The sequence below is a fragment of the Phyllopteryx taeniolatus genome, chromosome 18 (assembly GCF_024500385.1).
Source record: "Phyllopteryx taeniolatus isolate TA_2022b chromosome 18, UOR_Ptae_1.2, whole genome shotgun sequence".
NCBI lineage: Eukaryota > Metazoa > Chordata > Actinopteri > Syngnathiformes > Syngnathidae > Phyllopteryx > Phyllopteryx taeniolatus.
Window position 1 is genome coordinate 1,262,172 of NC_084519.1, and position 19,203 is coordinate 1,281,374.

Consider the following 19,203-nt stretch of genomic DNA (forward strand, 5'->3'; position numbering starts at 1 on the left):
TTGAGAATCGAGAACCGATTGGAACTGGCACAAACGTTCCGGTTCTCCCGGAATCGTTCAAATTAAAATATTTTGGTTTTCAGTTTCGATGCCTACTGTCCGCCCACCCCGAAGAAGCAGCGGCAAAAACCAATGAAGAAAGCACATGAAGATGTGCTTATGCTCAACGGCGGTGGCGAACAAAACAGGCTTTCTGGTCTCTCCCTTTTGGGTAAGAAGCTCAGTCAGCCGGGAGGAGCTCAGAGTAGAGCTGCTGCTCCTCCACATTGAGAGGAGCCAGATGAGGTGGCTGTGGCATCTGATTAGGATTCCTCCCTGGTGAGGTGTTCCGGGTACGTCCCACCTGGAGGAGACCCTTGGGATCACCCAGGACACGCTAGAGAGACTGTCTCTTGGCTGGCCTCAGAACGCCTCGGCATGCCCTCGGAAGAGCTGGATGAAGTGGCTGGGGAGAGGGAAGTCCGGGCATCCCTGCTAAAGCGACTGCCCCCGCGACCCGACCTTGGATAAGCAGAAGAAAATGGATGGATATGGATGGATAATTATTAGCAAACACATTGATAATTTTTTATTGACATTGTGACAGTTAAAAATTACTTGGGCAAATATGCTATTCAGCAGATGATATGATAAAACTAGGTGGGAAACAGGTCTTTATAAAAAAAAAATTTTTAAAAAGCAAAGAAAAGAAGGCATCAATATGCGTATGAGTCTTGGCTTCTGTGACAGCACACACCATCATCATCTGATTGAAGCAAATTTGTAAAAGTGCTTTGACTAGCTTTTTAAGGTAAAAATGGAAACTGCTATCAATGTTAATGAAATAAGATCAATACATCTTGCTTCAAATCTCCCAGCTTGCTGAAGCCTTTCATTACAGTAATAATGAGATGACTGAATTGAAATATATCTCGAGAGTAACATTTCCTCTTTTTTTTTTTTTTTTTTTTTTTTTTTTTTCTCTCTCTCTCGTCATCCGCAGGCATTCCCCATGTCCTGTCAGGAGGCCTACAAACCCGTATAAAGACAGCAAACCAATCAACAACCGCCTCAGCGTGGCCGTGAATGCCCAGCAAAGGCATTCATCTCGTGGGGCCAACGGGGGCAGACACAAACCCGCTAAGGGCAAAACAAAAGAAACGAAGGAAGCGTCTGCTGGCAAAGCAAAGGAAGATAAGGTGAAGCTTTTATTGTTCTACCCCTGCTCCAAATTAGCTATCAAAAAATCTGCAATCACATTCTCATTTAATTCAGCTTCTTAGACAGGTGATATTTTCTTAGTATTTGGAATGAGCATTTGTCATTATTATAATTCTTAAAGCATTCATTTAACCTTTTTTTCCATTAAAAGGGACTCTCTTGATTGTGTTAATTGCAAGGTACTATACTGTAATTCTTCCATTCTGCTTTGCAGAGAGCTGAGCACCCCTAAAAGTTCAGACCAAACAATTGTTCACACTCTCCGTTAAGGCGCAATAAATACTGTTTTGTGTTGGTTTGTTTCCCAGAGCAAAGGAGATGGCCAGGAAAAAGAATTGAAAAAGTTTGATGGGACAGGATATGACAAAGACCTTGTAGAAGCCCTGGAGAGAGATATCATATCTCAGAATCCAAACATTAAATGGTATGTGTTCGTCCATTTTTGTCTTTGTTTCTGGAGATTCATGTATTGTAAATAATGCGCTACAGAGGGAACACAGTTGCTCACCTAAATGTAAGAGGGTGTGTGCCAATGTGTACGACCAACAGCCACACAAAAGACATAACCCCTAAAAAGTAAACATTTGATAATTAGTTTCAATTAAAAGGTTAACATTTATTCTGTTAGGGTGCTGTGCTTTATTGGTACAGAAGGCTTTACGAGTGGAATTTGATTTGTCTGTCACGGAGAATCTTGAATTGCATCTTGCTACTTTTCTAAACAAACCTGCTTATTGTAAGACTACTGCATAGATTCCATGTATACGAACTGGCCACAACTTTGGGTAAATGCACACAAGTCTAATGAGCTCTAAAATGAGAGCAGTGTCAAATTAATTAGGTTTATGAAAATAGATATTTAAGCCTTACTGTTTTAGGAACCCTTCTCAGGTCTCCAATTGTATCCACAAGAAGAGTAAAATGTTGTTGCACGAATATTTCTTCATCAGTATCGGGGGAGGGTAAAAAAATTAATAAATTGTAAAGGCAGAATTGCAGACACTGTGACTAGATTGTGCAGCAATAATGTAAGCGTAGTTACAGCATATATGTATTATGGTTAAAGGTCAATGCCATTAAAATACAAATTTTTCTGTTTGATGCATAACAAATTGAGTCTGTGACATGGTTCAAGTTTGACATCTATGTGATTTGTCGATTTAAACATAAAAGAGAATAAATAGCTTGTTAAAAGACCAGATCAGATTTCCGTTTGTGACATAGTTACTAATTATTCTAGTACCTGCCCACTTCATGGTTGCTACCCACCCACTCAGCTCAACTGAACAGCAACATGGCATGTCACGGTTTTAATTAAGCTAGGGTGCATCTCAAGTCCCTTAAATGCAACGTTGCCGGCTCCTCTCTCCTCAAAACATCAAACGCGACCCGGAAGTTGATGTCATCCCGCCATATTAAGGAGCATCTCAAGTGTCTTAAACGCCCATAGAGGAGCGAGCATGGAGGATCCTCCAGGAGCTACCTTAAATTGAGGGCCATCTGATGTATCCTCCGCAGAAGTCCATTAGCTCCTCGATGGTGAGGCTTGAAAATGGATGTGCACCAGCTGGCTCGTGAACAGAGTAGAACTTTTAGTTAAATAGTTAGTCTTCTGTTTTCGTCATTCATTGATTATTTTAGTTTGAATATACATATTTTGCAGAGTGTGTGTTGTATTTATGGCAGTATTTAATCACTTAATTACACTGGCTCATAGTTACTATACGCCTAACTTACCACATATTTCTAGGATTTGTGTATTAATTAGCTTGTCATTTTGTGAAAGGCATTTGGACTGATAAAGAAAATCAAAACGTTCTGTTGGTTCAGCACTGTTTTTGCATTCAACGTAAAGCATAATACAATTAACACATATATTTACGAGTCACTCTGAAAATGCGCTGTGCGCGGAAGGGGTAATGGGGATTGACCAATCCCAATCATCTTTGCATCTGTAAAGTGTAACAGATGATTATATTTGACTTTAATGTAATCCCACTAAGGATATAAAGCATTAAGTGGACATTTGTGGTGGTAGTAGTAATTTAGCCATAGAGACGGTTTATTTGTGACTTCAAAGATTCTGAGGGGGGAAAAATGATGGCATGGGACCTTTAATAATACAATGTTGCACTCCAGACTATCTGGCTAAATTTGACCTATCGTAATCTTGTTTCGAAGGGACGACATTGCAGACCTCGGTGATGCAAAAAAACTCCTGAAAGAAGCGGTTGTGTTGCCAATGTGGATGCCAGCATTTTTCAAAGGCATACGGAGACCATGGAAGGTGCTTATCTAGATTAAAATGTGTGTGTATGGCATGTCACTGACAGCAGTCCATGAAACTCTCACCTCAGGGAGTGCTCATGGTGGGACCTCCCGGCACAGGGAAAACACTTTTAGCAAAGGCGGTTGCAACTGAATGCAGGACTACTTTCTTCAACGTCTCCTCATCAACACTGACCTCTAAATACAGAGGAGAGTCTGAAAAGTTAGTGCGCCTGCTCTTTGAGATGGTAAGACTTTGGTGTCACCGTCAATGTTTTTCAATTCAGGAGCTGTAATTAGGGTTGGGCATCGAGAACCGATTGGAACCGGGGCTAACATTCCACTTCTCCCGGAATCGTTCAAATTTAATAATTTCGGTTCCCAGTCCGCCGACCCCGAAGAAGAGAGTGGGGAAAACCAACGAAGAACGTGCACGAAGAAGTGCTTGTGCCCAACAGAGACTGCGGACAAAAGTGTGTCTTAACTTTGTTAAAATAAATGACCAGTCGCTTCAGCGCAACACTTGTAATAAGATTATATTGTGCAAAGGAGGCTTTCATGGTGTGTAGAAGTCTGATGCGCTCCTTTCCGCTCTGAGCATAAGGCTACACCACGCGGAACTTGAGTCAAGTCACTTGGGTGAGTGAAACAAAAAAAATACATCTGTGCCAACATTGCGGCAATGTTCAAGTTAAACGGTGGGTTGCACTGATGCACTGATTGTTTTTAGCAATTATTGTAGTCTTCAAACCAACGTAAGAGCCGATGAGGGGGGAGAGGGGAAAAAAAAAAAGCTTAACATTGAGAGAAAACTTCACCAAAGGTCAAAGTAGCAACTTTACATCACAATGAATTGGGACAAAATTCACAAACGTTGTCGCACAGTATCACAAACCCTAACCTTGTGCCTCATCAGTGGGTAGGTAAAGGAAGCAACGTTTTAGAGCATTTGGTTCTATCTAGTTATTGTTTTCGAAATTCTCCGGTGTCGTGTGAAGTTACTTTTCGTGCCAAAATGCTGAGTTCCAGCGTGTACCCTTCAAAATAAAAGGCTACAAGCTTAAAACAGGAAGTCAAGTTAAAACTTGCACACATAAACCATTTAACGTGATAAAACAGTCGCAAATAATTTTAACAATGCTATATTGAACTTTTCGCTAAAACAGTTAATGAATATTTAGTCAATTTGGTTAATTCCACACACATTGCCTTTTCGTTCATAGGTTTGATGTTGATACTGGTTCTAAAGAACCCTGAGTCAAATGTTCATTTTAGTCTATGCTGTGGGCTGCTAAGAAAATGGATGTTCATAATTTGGGCACCCTTTATTTAAACCATGCAAACCTTTTTGACCCAGCCCCCTAAAAGAATCTGAGTCAAGAATCGTTTGGAACCAGAATCGAAATGAGGAACCGGAATCCCGACCAGATTCGCTCAAATTCAAATGATGCCCAACCCTAGCTGTAATATATGTGAAATCCAGTGTGAACAATTGGGCACATCGTGGTTGTCTCGCATTGTCCTTGTTCAGGCCCGATTTTATGCTCCCACTACGATCTTCATCGATGAAATCGACTCCATGTGCAGTCGCAGAGGTACCTCTGAGGAACATGAGGCCAGTCGAAGAGTCAAGGCAGAACTGCTGGTGCAGATGGACGGTAGATCAATAAGATTCTCTCAATTACAGCTAGAAATGATTTAACAGGTTTTTATTTTTTTCATGGGCGTAGAATATTTCTATTGTGAGCCCAGACACTGTCAGCAAAAACACATTTCTGTTGTTTCTAATGGGTAGGTGTTGGTGGAGCATTGGAAAATGATGACCCCTCAAAGATGGTGATGGTGCTGGCTGCCACCAACTTCCCGTGGGACATTGATGAGGCTCTGAGAAGACGTTTAGAGAAGAGGATTTACATTCCCCTGCCCTCAGGTACATCTCCTGTTCATCGATCTCATTGGCCTAATGGTCCTTAAATTTGCCTACATTCAGGAGTGTCAAACTAATTTCCATTGCAGGCAACATTGTAATTGTACTTTTCCTCAGAGGTCCTTTATAACTGTTACAATGCATAAATGTATCATCACTTCAATATATTATATACACAATTCGCCCTGCATTTGTTTGTTCTGTATATTTTAAAAACAAATTGAATTGAAGTTACAAAATCATGGAAAATGGTGGAAAGCAAATGTTTAAGTATACAGCTATTGTTCAATTTGTGTTAAAGTAGAAGTAAACCCACATTTGTTTTTGCAAGAATACGTTGCATGTGCCACCACGTATCAGAACACAGTTTTCTGGTTAAGATTGGGTTTGTGGAATAAGAATTAAACATAATAATTCATCAATCTCCGACAAACTCAGGTTGTGACCATTTTAGGCAATATTACGCCCCGCTGGCGACTGAAATTAACATCACACCTACCCCCGCAATGCTTCTGTATGTCACGTGACCAAAGCCAGAAAACAGGCTCGCAGACTCTGTGGATGCTGCGGGTTGCTGACATGATAGTTGTATGTGATGTACGTAACCATCGTGGGGAAATTGTCACACTTACCCCATCACTAGGGCTGTGTGATTATGGAAAAAAGCATTTTATTATTTTGATTGATATTGAAATCACAATTAATAAACACGATTATTCATTGATTTTGAAACTTAGTATTTATTTGACTACCAAAACTCAACTTTAAATATAACTTAAAAGAACAACCAAAAAATGAATTAGTAACAAGTAAAATAATAATATATGAAGGGTTCCCTTTCATGCCTGTTTTACTAATTAATTTTCCTAACCTTTGATGTCCTTATACAGTATCTGGTTTGCATGATAATTTTGGTTGGAAATGCTAAAAAATGTCCTTTTTCAAGCTATTGCGGTTGGTCTTTTCTGCCTGGCATTTGAGATGGTCGGCTTTCTCATTACAGAGTCTGACGTTAAGCCTTTATGAGTGCTGGTCCTCTCGGGCCATCATGAGCCAAGTTGTGGTGGCCCTATCAGAACTTGTACTGGCCCCGTATATTCATGATATAAGTTTTAGTGGTGACTTCGTATTTAGCGTCTTTATACTGTGTTATTTAAGCCCCTCTAAGAAATTATTCGGCCAATTGTACTCAGGGTGATCGCTCACTAAAATCAAGGCATTGCAATTGCATAAATTAATAATGCTTAAAAAAATAAATCAATTACAAAATTATTAAAAAATTTACTTAGCACTGACATTCCAACAATGTGTTGTCTTGATGTTGTGCACACTTTGTATAATTAGGGGTGCTCCGATCAGGGTTTTATGCTTCCGATTCTGGTACCGTGAGTGACGTCTCCCGAATCAATGCAGACACGATCATGGTGAGTTTATTGGGTGTATGATCTGACATGTATGGGTTTGCATCACAGTTCTTGCGCACTATAGTTAATGAACTAGTTTTTCATAAATTAGGAAGAATATATGCCCGTGAGTATTGTTATATTAGCTGTCCATGTATAATACTACAGCGTTTGTGTGGGAATATTTGAAGGTCCTGTGACCAAATGGTCATTTTAGCTTGCCTGTCAATAGGGTTTTCCATTGACTGTTAGCATTAAACTGCCAATTTCTAAAATGATGTGTGCCTTGTAATTATCTTTTTTGCGCACTTAGTTTTACAGTAAACTCCAACTCGGAATAACATTCTATAGGCTGCAGAGTACGAGCTGCTATATGAGCCTTGAGGCTAACACGAATGGGTGCCTATTTATCCAGTCAGGCAGTGTTAGTCGCGGTTTCTCCTTGCCTCATCACAACATCCTGTCTTGGATGGGATGTTTCGGTGACAAAAGAATTTCAGACTCACACTGAAAATGTAGTTTTGGCCATTTTCGGCAGGTGAAAATTTTGTGTGACTGAGAAATTTGTAATGGCCCGAGCAGGCCAGTGTCTGTACGTAGTTGGTTGCCCGACACAGTGGCGTATGGCCCAGTTCCGCCTTTGTCAGACTCTGCATTATTATGTGACATGTAAATGTGTTTTGCTCTGATTGAATCTTCGCTGATTTAAATATGGAAAACAGCATGGCTTTGATTGGTCCATATCAGAGTCTGCCAGATAGATGACACCCTTCAATCCCTCGCATGAGTTTCATCGTGGGAGTTATGTATACACTCGGAACCCACATTTAAATCCAGTATTCAAGTATACACGTTGTGTTTTACAACAACACCTAACTATGTTTGCAATTTCCAACGGAACCGTGGTGGCTTAAATAGTGAGACCCACACTCATAGTCTCCAGCGATGGTTGTCTGGCCACCGCCATTTACATGATTGGGAGCAAAAGTCAAGCGTACCACAGCACTCTGGCCATGAAAAGCCCCGGTGGACTTGCACCGCCTCAGCGGCCCAGAAGTGCCCTCCCACCGGGCGCGGGACCTCCACCACCGTAGCGCTCTCGCCATTCAAAGGGGGGGCCGTGGAGCACTCCCTCGCTTCTGTCACCAAGGTGGCACATCCGTGCGGCACGGTCGAGACAAGTGTCCAGTGTGCACAACTCATTGTGAATCACAATTCACCAAGTGGTGGACCGCTGGCCCACCAATAGAGAACTTGAATCGGCGGAGACACGAGAGGCAACCACACAGAGCTTGTCCCTCGCTCCCACCCATGTGAGTGGAATTTTTGCTGGCGACAATGAAGACAACCCTCGCCACTCCATCCACCACAACCACATAAAAAATTATAAATACAGCCAAGTATTGTTGTAAAACACATATTTTACAACATATTTTTATGGCTCTGCAGCAGCTGAGACTCGTTAAAACCCGGAAATGCTGTCTTGCCATTCAGCTGAATTGAGTGGGCGGGTAACGGCAACGAAGTGGCCAGTTATAATATGCACAGATGACTATAATTGCCAAATCTACGTCACGCTGTCAGTGATTTCAAATCATGTCGTTTGCAAGCGGTTTCGGTGTTCAAAGGCTTTCGCATTCTAACGACAAACTGCATCAATGTCAACCATTGACTATGTCACGGACACATTTTGACCTATGTTATGCATAAAACGGTAGAAAAAAATTATCCTGATGGAATGGCACCTTTTAGAAGATACAAAAAAAAAAAAAAAAAACGGTGAATAAAAATAAATACAGCCATGGCTAAAAACATTGGCACACTTGGGGTGACTGTATTGTGTATTATATACTGTATATATTTGTCTACAAAAATACTCCCAATATTCTGGCATTTAGCGAATAGAAAAAATGTTGGTAATCCTGAATGACCCAAAACAGGAAAACTTTAGTCTGATTTCATGTCAGACAGTCAGGGGGGGAAAAAGCAGTTGTCTTTTTGTACAAAGCCATGCAATTTATCTGCAGTTCCTCCTGTGTGCAGCTTGGCTTCTTTGGGGCAGTGTGGTGCGATGCATGCGTGGATGGACCTGAATATTTACAGTAAGGTTACAAAAAAAAAAAGGTCAAAGAAGGTTGCGATAAAACTTCGTTAAAGTCGTTTTTCACAGATTCGGCAGAATATACGCCTGTATTATTTTGTCTGTCTCTATGTGTTACTACAGCATTTGTGTATGAATATTTATTTGATCCCTATTGCTAATGTTGGCCAGCCCATCAATGGGGTTTTCCATTGACTGTTAGCATAAGGTGACTGTTTCTAAAACGATGCGTGTCTTGTATTTAAAAATACGTGTGGAATTCTTTTTGTTGTGCGTTTTACAGTAAACTCCAACTGGAGTGTCTAGTCACCCCTATGCTCAGGGAGGGCAGGAGAACATTCAACAGGCTATAAAGTACGAGCTGCTGTATGAGGCTAGCGGCATTAACTCCGGTTCAGCTATCGCTGCAACAGGGTGCATTCAGGGTGCGTTTACTTGCATATACATCCCACCCCGCGGCACATTAATCGTTTTTTTTCCATTATGTTATTATGATCGTAAGATGGTGGCCGACTGGTTAGAGCGGCAGCCTCACAGTTCTGAGGACCCGGGTTCAATCCCCGGCCCCGCCTGTGTGCAGTTTGCATGTTCTCCCCGTGCCTGCGTGGGTTTTCTCCGGGCACTCCGGTTTCCTCCCACATCCCAAAAACATGCATTAATTGGAGACTCTAAATTGCCCGTAGGCATGACTGTGAGTGCGAATGGTTGTTTGTTTCTATGTGCCCTGCGATTGGCTGGCAACCAGTTCAGGGTGTACCCCGCCTCCTGTCTTAGTTCTGGCAGCGTGCAAGTCCTCAAGGGTTGGTAGGGGAGTACCGACAATCTTTTCAGCAGTTTTGATTGTCCGTTGCAGTCGGACTTTGTCCTTTTTTGTAGCAGCACCAAAACAGACTGTGATGGAAGAACACAGAACTGATTCGATGACCGCTGCATAGAACTGACTCAGCAGCTCCTGTGGCAGGCCATGCTGATGTTGATCGTCCACTTCAGGTCCTGAGAGACTGTAATCCCCAGGAACTTGAAGGTCTCGATGGTTGACACAAGGCAGCTGGACAGCGTGAGGGGCAGCTGTGGCAAAGGATGCCTCCTGAAGTCCACAATCATCTCTACAGTCTTGAGCATGTTCAGGTTGTGCCGGCCGCACCACAGCTCCAGCCGCTCCACTTCCTGTCGATATGCAGACTCGTCACCGTCTTTGATGAGGCCAATGACAGTGGTGTCATCTGAAAACTTCAGGAGTTTGACAGCCGGGTGCGTTGAGATGCAGTTGTTCGTGTGGAGAGAGGACACAACCTTGGGGTGCCCCAGTGCTGATGCTGCGTGTGGATGAGTTGGCCTCCCCCAGCCTCACCTGCTGTATCATGCCCGTCAGAAAACTGTAAATCCACTGGCAGATGGCAGGCGAGATGCCGAGCTGGAGAAGCTTGGAGGAAAGGAGCTCAGGGATGATGGTCAGGGATGAACGCAGAGCTGTAGTCCACGAACAGGATCCTCGCGGAGATCCCCGCGCTGTCAAGGTGTTCTAGGATTAAGTGCAGTCCCATGTTGACTGACCTGTTTGCTCGGTAGGCAAAATGTAGGGGGCCCAGCAGGGGACCGGTGACGCTCTTGAGGTGGTCCAGCACAAGGCGTTTAAAGAACATCATGACCACAGATGTCAAAGTCATTCAGACCCGAGATTGCAGGTTTCTTGGGGACTGGGATGATGGAGCGTTTGAAACAGGATGGTAGTTTGCACAGTTACAGAGATCTATTGAAGATCTGCGTGAAGACTGGAGCGAGCTGGTCCACGGAGACTTTGAGGCAGGATGGGGACACACGGTTTGGGCCTGCCGCTTTGTTAATCTTTTGTTGTTTGAAGATGCGTCTCACATCCTGTTCGTGGATGGTTAACGCAGAAGTAAACGCACCCTGAATGCACCGTGTTGCAGCGATAGCTGAACCGGAGTTAATGCCGCTAGCCTCATACAGCAGCTCGTACTTTATAGCCTGTTGAATGTTCTCCTGCCCTCCCTGAGCATAGGGGTGACTAGACACCCCAGTTGGAGTTTACTGTAAAACGCACAACAAAAAGAATTCCACACGTATTTTTAAATACAAGACACGCATCGTTTTAGAAACCGTCACCTTATGCTAACAGTCAATGGAAAACCCCATTGATGGGCTGGCCAACATTAGCAATAGGGATCAAATAAATATTCATACACAAATGCTGTAGTAACACATACAGACAGACAAAATAACAATACAGGCGTATATTCTGCCAAATCTGTGAAAAACGACTTTAATGAAGTTTTATCGCAACCTTCTTTGACCTTTTTTTTTTTTTTTTGTAACCTTACTGTAAATATTCATGTCCATCCATGCATGCATCGCACCACACTGCCCCAAAGAAGCCAAGCTGCACACAGGAGGAACTGCAGATAAATTGCATGGCTTTGTACAAAAAGACAACTGCTTTTTCCCCCCATGACTGCCTGACATGAAATCAGACTAAAGTTTTCCTGTTTTAGGTCATTCAGGATTACCAACATTTTTTCTATTCGCTAAATGCCAGAATATTGGGAGTATTTTTGTAGACAAATATATACAGTATATAATACACAATACAGTCACCCCAAGTGTGCCAATGTTTTTAGCCATGGCTGTATTTATTTTTATTCACCGTTTTTTATTTTTTTATCTTCTAAAGGTGCCATTCCATCAGGATAATTTTTTTCTACTGTTTTATGCATAACATAGGTCAAAATGTGTCCGTGACATAGTCAATGGTTGACATTGATGCAGTTTGTCGTTAGAATGCGAAAGCCTTTGAACACCGAAACCGCTTGCAAACGACATGATTTGAAATCACTGACAGTGTGACGTAGTTTTGGCAATTATAGTCATCTGTGCATATTATACCTGGCCACTTCGTTGCCAATCACGACTCTCTCTCTCTGTCTGGGATGCTCAGAACTACTTCGTCTAGCTCCTTCCAGGATTTTTCTTTCACCTCTAGGTCACATCCTACCTGTGGGGCATAGCCACTAATCACATTACACATAACACCCTCAATTTCAAATTTCAGCCTCATCACTCGATCTGATACTCTTTTCACCTCCAAGACATTCTTAGCCAACTCTTCTTTTAAAATAACCCCGACTCCATTTCTCTTCCCATCTCCGCCATGGTAAAATAATTTAAACCCTGCCCCTAAACTTCTAGCTTTACTGCCTTTCCACTTGGTCTCCTGGACACAATATATCAACCTTTCTCCTAGTCATCATGTCAACCAACTCCAGAGATTTTTCTGTCATAGTCCCAACATTCAAAATCCCCACATTCAGTTCTAGGCTCTGTGCTTTCCTCTTCTCTTTCTGCCAAAGAACCCGCTTTCCACCTACAAAATCTGCCAGGAATCCTTAGATACGGCGGTTGTAGGGCTGCGGACTGCATATCGCGAGGCTAGGAATTGGTTGCCTGAGGCTTTGTGGTTATCATCTCGTAAAACAAGCGCGAGAGATCTCGCGCTGTGTTACGCAGGTGTTATGTTTATAATCAAACACAGCAGTGCTGGATACTAGCAACCCTACTAGTTTAACTACAGTTCTCCGTAGCGTCACTATTACAACATCAAATGGCTTTTAAGTAGTTAAGCTACTTTCGTGGTCACAGATATAGCAAAGTAGCATTCCCCAGGAGTTGTAAATATTGAATGTGACATCACCTTACCTACCTTATCTCAAGTCCACCGTCGACACCAGGGCCGGCGGCGAAATGTGCGCCCCAGATTGTAATCATGCAAACAATGTGGCAAAGATTTGCATTTCGGCAATTTCCTTGGGCTGTAACGAAGCAAACTCATGCTTCTTCTCGAGTCCTCACAGTCCACTTGTACGTTCGAGTTGGTACTGTGCGACCCTAAAAAGAAACCTCCGAGAGGATACACGGCCAGGTATGTCCCGAAACTGACGCAACAATCGGCAGTTGAACGAAGCTAGTCATCGCGACTGAAAAGTTCAAAGTCAGTCAGCACTCAGCAACAAGCAGCCAAAAAAAAAAAGCAGTGGCATTCCTAGCGTGAAAGGAGAGCGAGATTGTAATTGTTTAGCCCGTAAAGATATCGTTTTTTTAATCGAATTGCTACCTGTGTATCTAGCTACGTATCAAATCGGCCTCGTGCCAGAGAATCCCAACCCTAATTTATACATCGTATTTCATCTCAATTCATTGTGCTTGTGTATAGTGATAATAAAAAGAATTGCTTTATTCTTATATTACGTCATATGCATATGATACAATATATAATAAATATGATATTCATATAATACTATTTTCATTTTATGACTATAAAAGCATCGTATTATATGACCAGTTTGATATAAAATACAATTATATACAATGTAAATAAGTAGGGGGTCCCCGGTCCAGCCTTCCATCAGTTTGGGGGGGGCCTCAGCCTGGAAATTTTTGAAGGCCCTTGATATAAACCATAAAAAAAAATGTATATCTGTTATCGGTATCAGCTTGCTGAAGCAGCAAGTCATCGGTTATCTGTATCGGTGGAAACAAACTGTTGGTGTGCATCCCTAAAAAGAACAAATCCATTTAGCAAGCAACATGAAGGAGACACACTTTATGCACTTAAATGGGGACACATGAACTGATGTAGCTGCCGGATTTGGCCCCGAGGCTTTAATTTTGACACCCGTGCCTGACAGGTTGATAACAGAGTGCAATGTCAAACAATATTACAGTGCGCCAAACACTTAACTGCTTAATGTGGGACCAGAGCTGGATTATCATACCAGCCCCCCTCAACACGAAACTAGCTTCCTCAGCTCCACATTCCTGTCATTCTGCCTCTCACTCTCGTCAACCTTTTGTACAGTTCTTTTGTATTTCCCTCTGAGACCCAGTAAACAACCTGTAATCCTGATGGAATTACTAGTCCTTAGGGGCACAGTCAGGCATTTATTTAAGGATGCCCTTCAGTAAGTCACCAAATAGACACTTTTCATGATGCCATATCATTATATACCACTGCAACCATGAAAATAATCGCTAAATTAAAAACAGAAAGAGGCAGGGCATTGTCGTTGGTTCTAGTGTACCTAATAAAGTGACCTGTGAGTCTCTGTGGTCTCAATAAGATATTTGCACAAAATAGAACATTAGACAACTCGTGGATTCTCTGGCTCTCTCTTTCTGTTCTGGGTTGTGGATTATTTGTTTTGTGCATTAGCCTATCTGTTAGCTTCAGGTGGTTCCTCATGCCTGTGTAAATTGATTATCCTCCCACACTTTGCCAGTGGCTTAAAGAGAAAATAGGCTAATATGGAGGGTTGGCAAATACTGTAGCAACACCCCAGCATTGCAAACTAATATTATCATTATTTAATCTGCAAGGACTTGTCCTGCTGTTTTGAATAACAACAACAGAAATGTTCTGTCATTTGTGTACTTCCACTTCACATGTACTGTCAAAACCACATAGAGATATACAAAACGTATTCGTAATAACACTTTGTGGTGATACTGTGTGCCCTAACATTGTGTCTTCAGCAAAAGGACGGGTGGAGCTGCTCCGGATTAGCCTGAAGGAGTTGGAGCTGGCCAATGATGTGGATTTAGACAAGATCGCTGAGCAGATGGAAGGTTATTCAGGAGCTGACATCACAAACGTGTGCAGGTCAGACTAAAATTGGTCACATTCTACATTATGTAGAGGTTCTGAGATGTAGTTTTTTTCTTCACAAATTCTCTGTTGATTAATACAGGACAGGTATTTCTCAATATTTTACCATATATTTAGTAGTCATTATTGGTGTAACGATTCATCCATTATATCAATGTATGGATTTATAGTCCTATGATCCAACTGCATCGATGTCTGCCCGGCAACTTAGCCTTTCAGGCGAAAGTATATTGATTTAAATCGTTTTAAAAGATCATCAGTCAATTGTATCGATACTAGGAAAAAACCCCATTGGTTCTTCACACAGCAGACTTTATATGGATGCATGTGTGTGTGTGTGTTTTTTATTTTTTATTTTTTATTTTTTAGCACTTTTAATGATAAAGACGTCAAGCATGACTCGATTAAGTTTTCCTGTATGTGACATCGCAGGGGATCATACGAGTATCAAATAGTTACTTTTCTGACGTTATTGAGTTGGCCAGTCTGAGAAGAAAACCACATTTCCCATGAGCTGCGCGGGGCCTCATGGGAGATGCGCAATGCAGGAAAGGAGCACAGCAAAGGGCAAAACAAATACAAACGTCATGCGAAGCTTAAATCAGAAGTGTGGACGCATTTGGGTTTTGCAGTTATCAAAAACGATCGAGGAGGAAATATAACGGACGTGCGAAAATATAGTTTGCTGACAGCTGTTGTCTACAAGTTGGGGAACATCAGCCATTTAAAAAAACATTACACAAATTCTGCCAGGGTATGTACACTTATGAGCACAACTGTACATATGTGCAGTCATACTTACCCCTGTCACATTGAAATAGAAGTGTAGGCTACACCTTTTTCCTAACCACAAGTTGGCGGTGGCATATTGGAATGCAAGTGTACTCTTTTCTCATAACCGCTAGGTGGCGGTGGCATATTGGAATCAAAGTGTACAGCTTTTTCATAACCTTTAGATGGTGGCATACAGTTATAAAATGTGCAAGTCTTTTCCATTTTCCCTTATACCCATGTATAATGCGCACTATTGACTTTTGACAATTTTTTAGGGAAAAAATGCGCATTATACACGGCGGGAAATTACGGTAATAAGAGAACTTGAAGCCAATCAGGTACAGTCAGTGGGAAACAAGCAAGGCGAACATCAATTTGTGATACATTTCAAACCGTTTTTCCTCATGACAGCACGAGAGCTAAAAGGTTTGTGAACACGCTTGAGCCAAGGTACAAAATTCCATCATAGCCATACTTCAGCAAAACGTAAACATGACAGATAGTTATACTGTCACAAGCTACTCAAAGCTACGTAACCACAATGGCACACATTGTGACAGCAATTGATAAATAGGATTTGAAAATTTGAGCATTACGCATTTTGTGTTCAATTCCTGTAAGTGTTTTTCTTCTTAACATTTGTATTATTTCTATGTTGAAAAACAGCATCAGAAGTAGCAGGCAAACCTACTGTTAATCCAACCTAAGAGATGTTAGTTGCACTTTTTTCAAATGAAGTGTGAATGCATTGCCATTAATGCTTTTTTTTTATTGTATCCAAAATTAATTTTACCTAATACCTCTACAAGAAACAAAAGGAATTTAGGAAATTTTACCTACACTGTCCAGTATCCAGGTATTTATTACACAGACACACTGGTTGAATTTTTGGTTTATAACTTACTGAATCGATTTCAATCCACTGAATCGTTTTGGATCGTATCGTTCTAGATCAGGGGTGTCAAACTTATTTTTGTCACGGGCCACATCGTAATTATGGCTTCCCTCTGAGGGTCATTATGACTGTGAACCCATATAAAGGAATTATCACCTCATATAATTACACGACAAATTGATGAATAACTATTTTTAAAATCAGAAGCCTATAAAACATTTTTCAACTAGTACATTTCTTTTCAAAGGGGGGTTGGTAACAAAAAAATGTTTGCGATATCTCAACGTTATTACAATAGTACACAATTAGCAATTTGGATTTACTTTTGCGGGCCACATAAAATGATGTGGCGTGCCAGATCTGGCCCCCGGGCCACCAGTTTGACACCTGTGTTCTAGATGAACCAATATCGTCCTTGAATCGAATCAGCAACCACAAATGGTGATAGAAATCAAATCAATGTAAAAACGAATCATTACACACCTGTTTTTTATTGGGGTTATAATCAGGGGTACACATACAGTGAGTGGTGTGAAAGTCACACTACCACCGGCACAGTTTACTGTTGGTAGGATGTTCTAGTTCTGAAATGTGGTGTTACTTTTGCGCCTGATGTAATGGGAAACACACCTTCAAAAAAGTTCAGCTTTTGTCTCATCAGACCAGAGTATTTTCACAAAAGTCTTGGATCATCAAGATGTCTTTGCGCAAATTTGAGACAAGCCTTAATGGTCTTTTTGCTCAGCAGTGCTTTACGTCTTGGAACGCTGCCATAGAGGCCAAATTTGCCCAGTCTCTTGCATATGGTGGAGTCATGAACCTTAACTGAGGCAAGCAAGGCCTGTAGTTCTTTAGATGAAGTTGTGAGGTCTTTAGTGACCTCTTGGATGAGTCATCGCTGATTCTTGGGGTAATTTTGGTTGGCCGGCCACTCCTGGGAAGGTTCACCACTGTTCTATGTTTTCACCATTTTTTGGATAATGGCTCTCACTGTGGTTCACTGGAGTCCCAAAGCTTTAGAACTGGTTTATAACCCTTTCCACACTGATAGATCTCAATTACAGTTCCTGGATTTCTTTAGATCTCTGCATGATGTCTTGGTTTTGAGGATCTTTTCACTTTGTCAGGCAGGTTCAATTTACGTGATTTCTTGATTGAGAACAGGTGTGGCAGTATCAGGCCTGGGTGTGGCTAGAGAAATTGAACTCGGGTATGAGAAAACATAGTTATGTTACATTTTAAAGGTGGTGCAATCATGTTTTCACACAGGGCCATGAAGGTTTGGATTTTCTTTCTCCTGTAATAAAAACCTGAATTTAAAAACTGCATTTTGTGTTTGTTGTCTTTGCCTAATATTTAAATTTGTTTGGTGATGGAAACATTTAAGTGTGACAAACATGCAAAAAAAAAAAAAAAAAAAAAAGCAAGAAGGTGGGCAAACACTTTTTCACACCCATTGTAAGTGCTGCGGATTTTCTTTTTGGGGGCGGAGCGCAGCGGTAGATGGGGCTAGAGTATGGTGTTGTCGTTCACAGACAACTCGTTCAAACAATCCAATCTTTTGAGTGAACGTACTGAAAATAATCACTTCATGATTGATTCGTTCCTTCCTCAGTTTAGTTGAGCTCAGCTGCGAGGCCCTGGTATACAAGAAAGGCGCCACTCGGGGAAGCCGATAGCAGTGTCTGAGCGGGCTTCATGGGGCATGCAGCCGACTGTTTTGTTATGCAGCAGATAAGATGGTCCCTCAAAATCCCCCACTACAAGTCAGGGGCGGTCCTAGCTTCAATGGCACCCTGTGAAAGACCCCTCGATGCCCCCCACCCTATCATCGTCCTACTCCTCATTACTAATGACATTGTGTAGGCTGGCACAACCACGGTCTTCCCCTTCTGCTATAAATTGCAAATAAATAACATGACAATTTCCTCATGGGTTTATGAAATAAGTATCTATAATTAACTACGTCTATCTATAATTACATATGTGGATGCAAGGTATGAAATAATTTGAAATTTGTCTCAATTAATGTCTATTTCTACTCGTATGTGTACAGGCTGTTTACCAGCTGTGAACTGGCTCAGACTAATACAGTAAAAGGTAAAGCACGTGCAAAAAGACCTAAAAGGAAAAGAAGCAGTTATTAAGTCAATAAACAAAGTTGTATTCCTTTTTTTGTACAGAAAATAAGTAGCCAATCTGACATATGTCTACAAACAGACATAAGTTCATCCATTGAGGTCAGTGTGTCATGAAATAAATGAGGACCAAGCAACAACCTCTGGTGCTAATTTGAGAACCGGGCCAGAATTTGTATGTGCACCCCTGGTTATAATTTACAGTTGTGATCACTCCACGGCATCGTGAAAGATAAGAAGACATAGACTTTGAGGGGGGTCAGTAAAACAAATATCAAATATCTAAAAGTGCTTGAAAATTCTTAAGTCAATTTTAAATTGAGCCTGATGAATATTGTCATGTAGCTTAAAATTGGGGGGAGAAAAAGCACTACAGCAATTTTTGTGTGGATGTAATGGCCTGATTTGATTCTGTTGTTACAAGTTCCATCCATCAATTTATTTGATGAGCCGCTTATCCTCACTAGAGTCGCAAGGATGCTGGCGCCTATCTCAGCTGACTTTGGGTGAGAGCCAGCGTACACCCTGAACTGGTGGCCAGCCCATTGGAGGGGACATATAGACAAACAACCATTCACGGTCACATTCATGCTTATGGACAATTTTCAGATGTGCTAACGCTAGGCAGCTAGGAATGCTAGTCACAAGTTAACATACCTGTAGCTATTTGTCAACCAAAATCTGTTCGAAATTGAAATATTTGTATTCAATTCAAATATGATTTTGAATTTCATTACAAACACATTTAGAAATTGTATATACAGTGTGCAATCTAAAAACAAGCTTCCCCTTACATTTCTTGACCATTTAATTATTA

The 19,203-nt window shown here is 41.5% G+C and overlaps 1 protein-coding gene across 2 annotated transcripts in view; it reads left to right on the top strand.

Moving 5' to 3' along the window:
- The window catches only part of katna1 (katanin p60 (ATPase containing) subunit A 1), a 33,829-nt gene that overhangs the window by 9,281 nt on the left and 5,345 nt on the right, over window positions 1-19,203 (top strand). For both annotated transcript variants that reach the window (XM_061755045.1, XM_061755046.1), the window contains exons 4-10: window positions 983-1,178; window positions 1,509-1,624; window positions 3,382-3,487; window positions 3,558-3,716; window positions 5,000-5,126; window positions 5,264-5,398; window positions 14,447-14,573. In XM_061755045.1, the coding sequence (XP_061611029.1) occupies window positions 983-1,178; window positions 1,509-1,624; window positions 3,382-3,487; window positions 3,558-3,716; window positions 5,000-5,126; window positions 5,264-5,398; window positions 14,447-14,573 (966 nt within the window). The remainder of the gene's footprint in view (window positions 1-982; window positions 1,179-1,508; window positions 1,625-3,381; window positions 3,488-3,557; window positions 3,717-4,999; window positions 5,127-5,263; window positions 5,399-14,446; window positions 14,574-19,203) is intronic.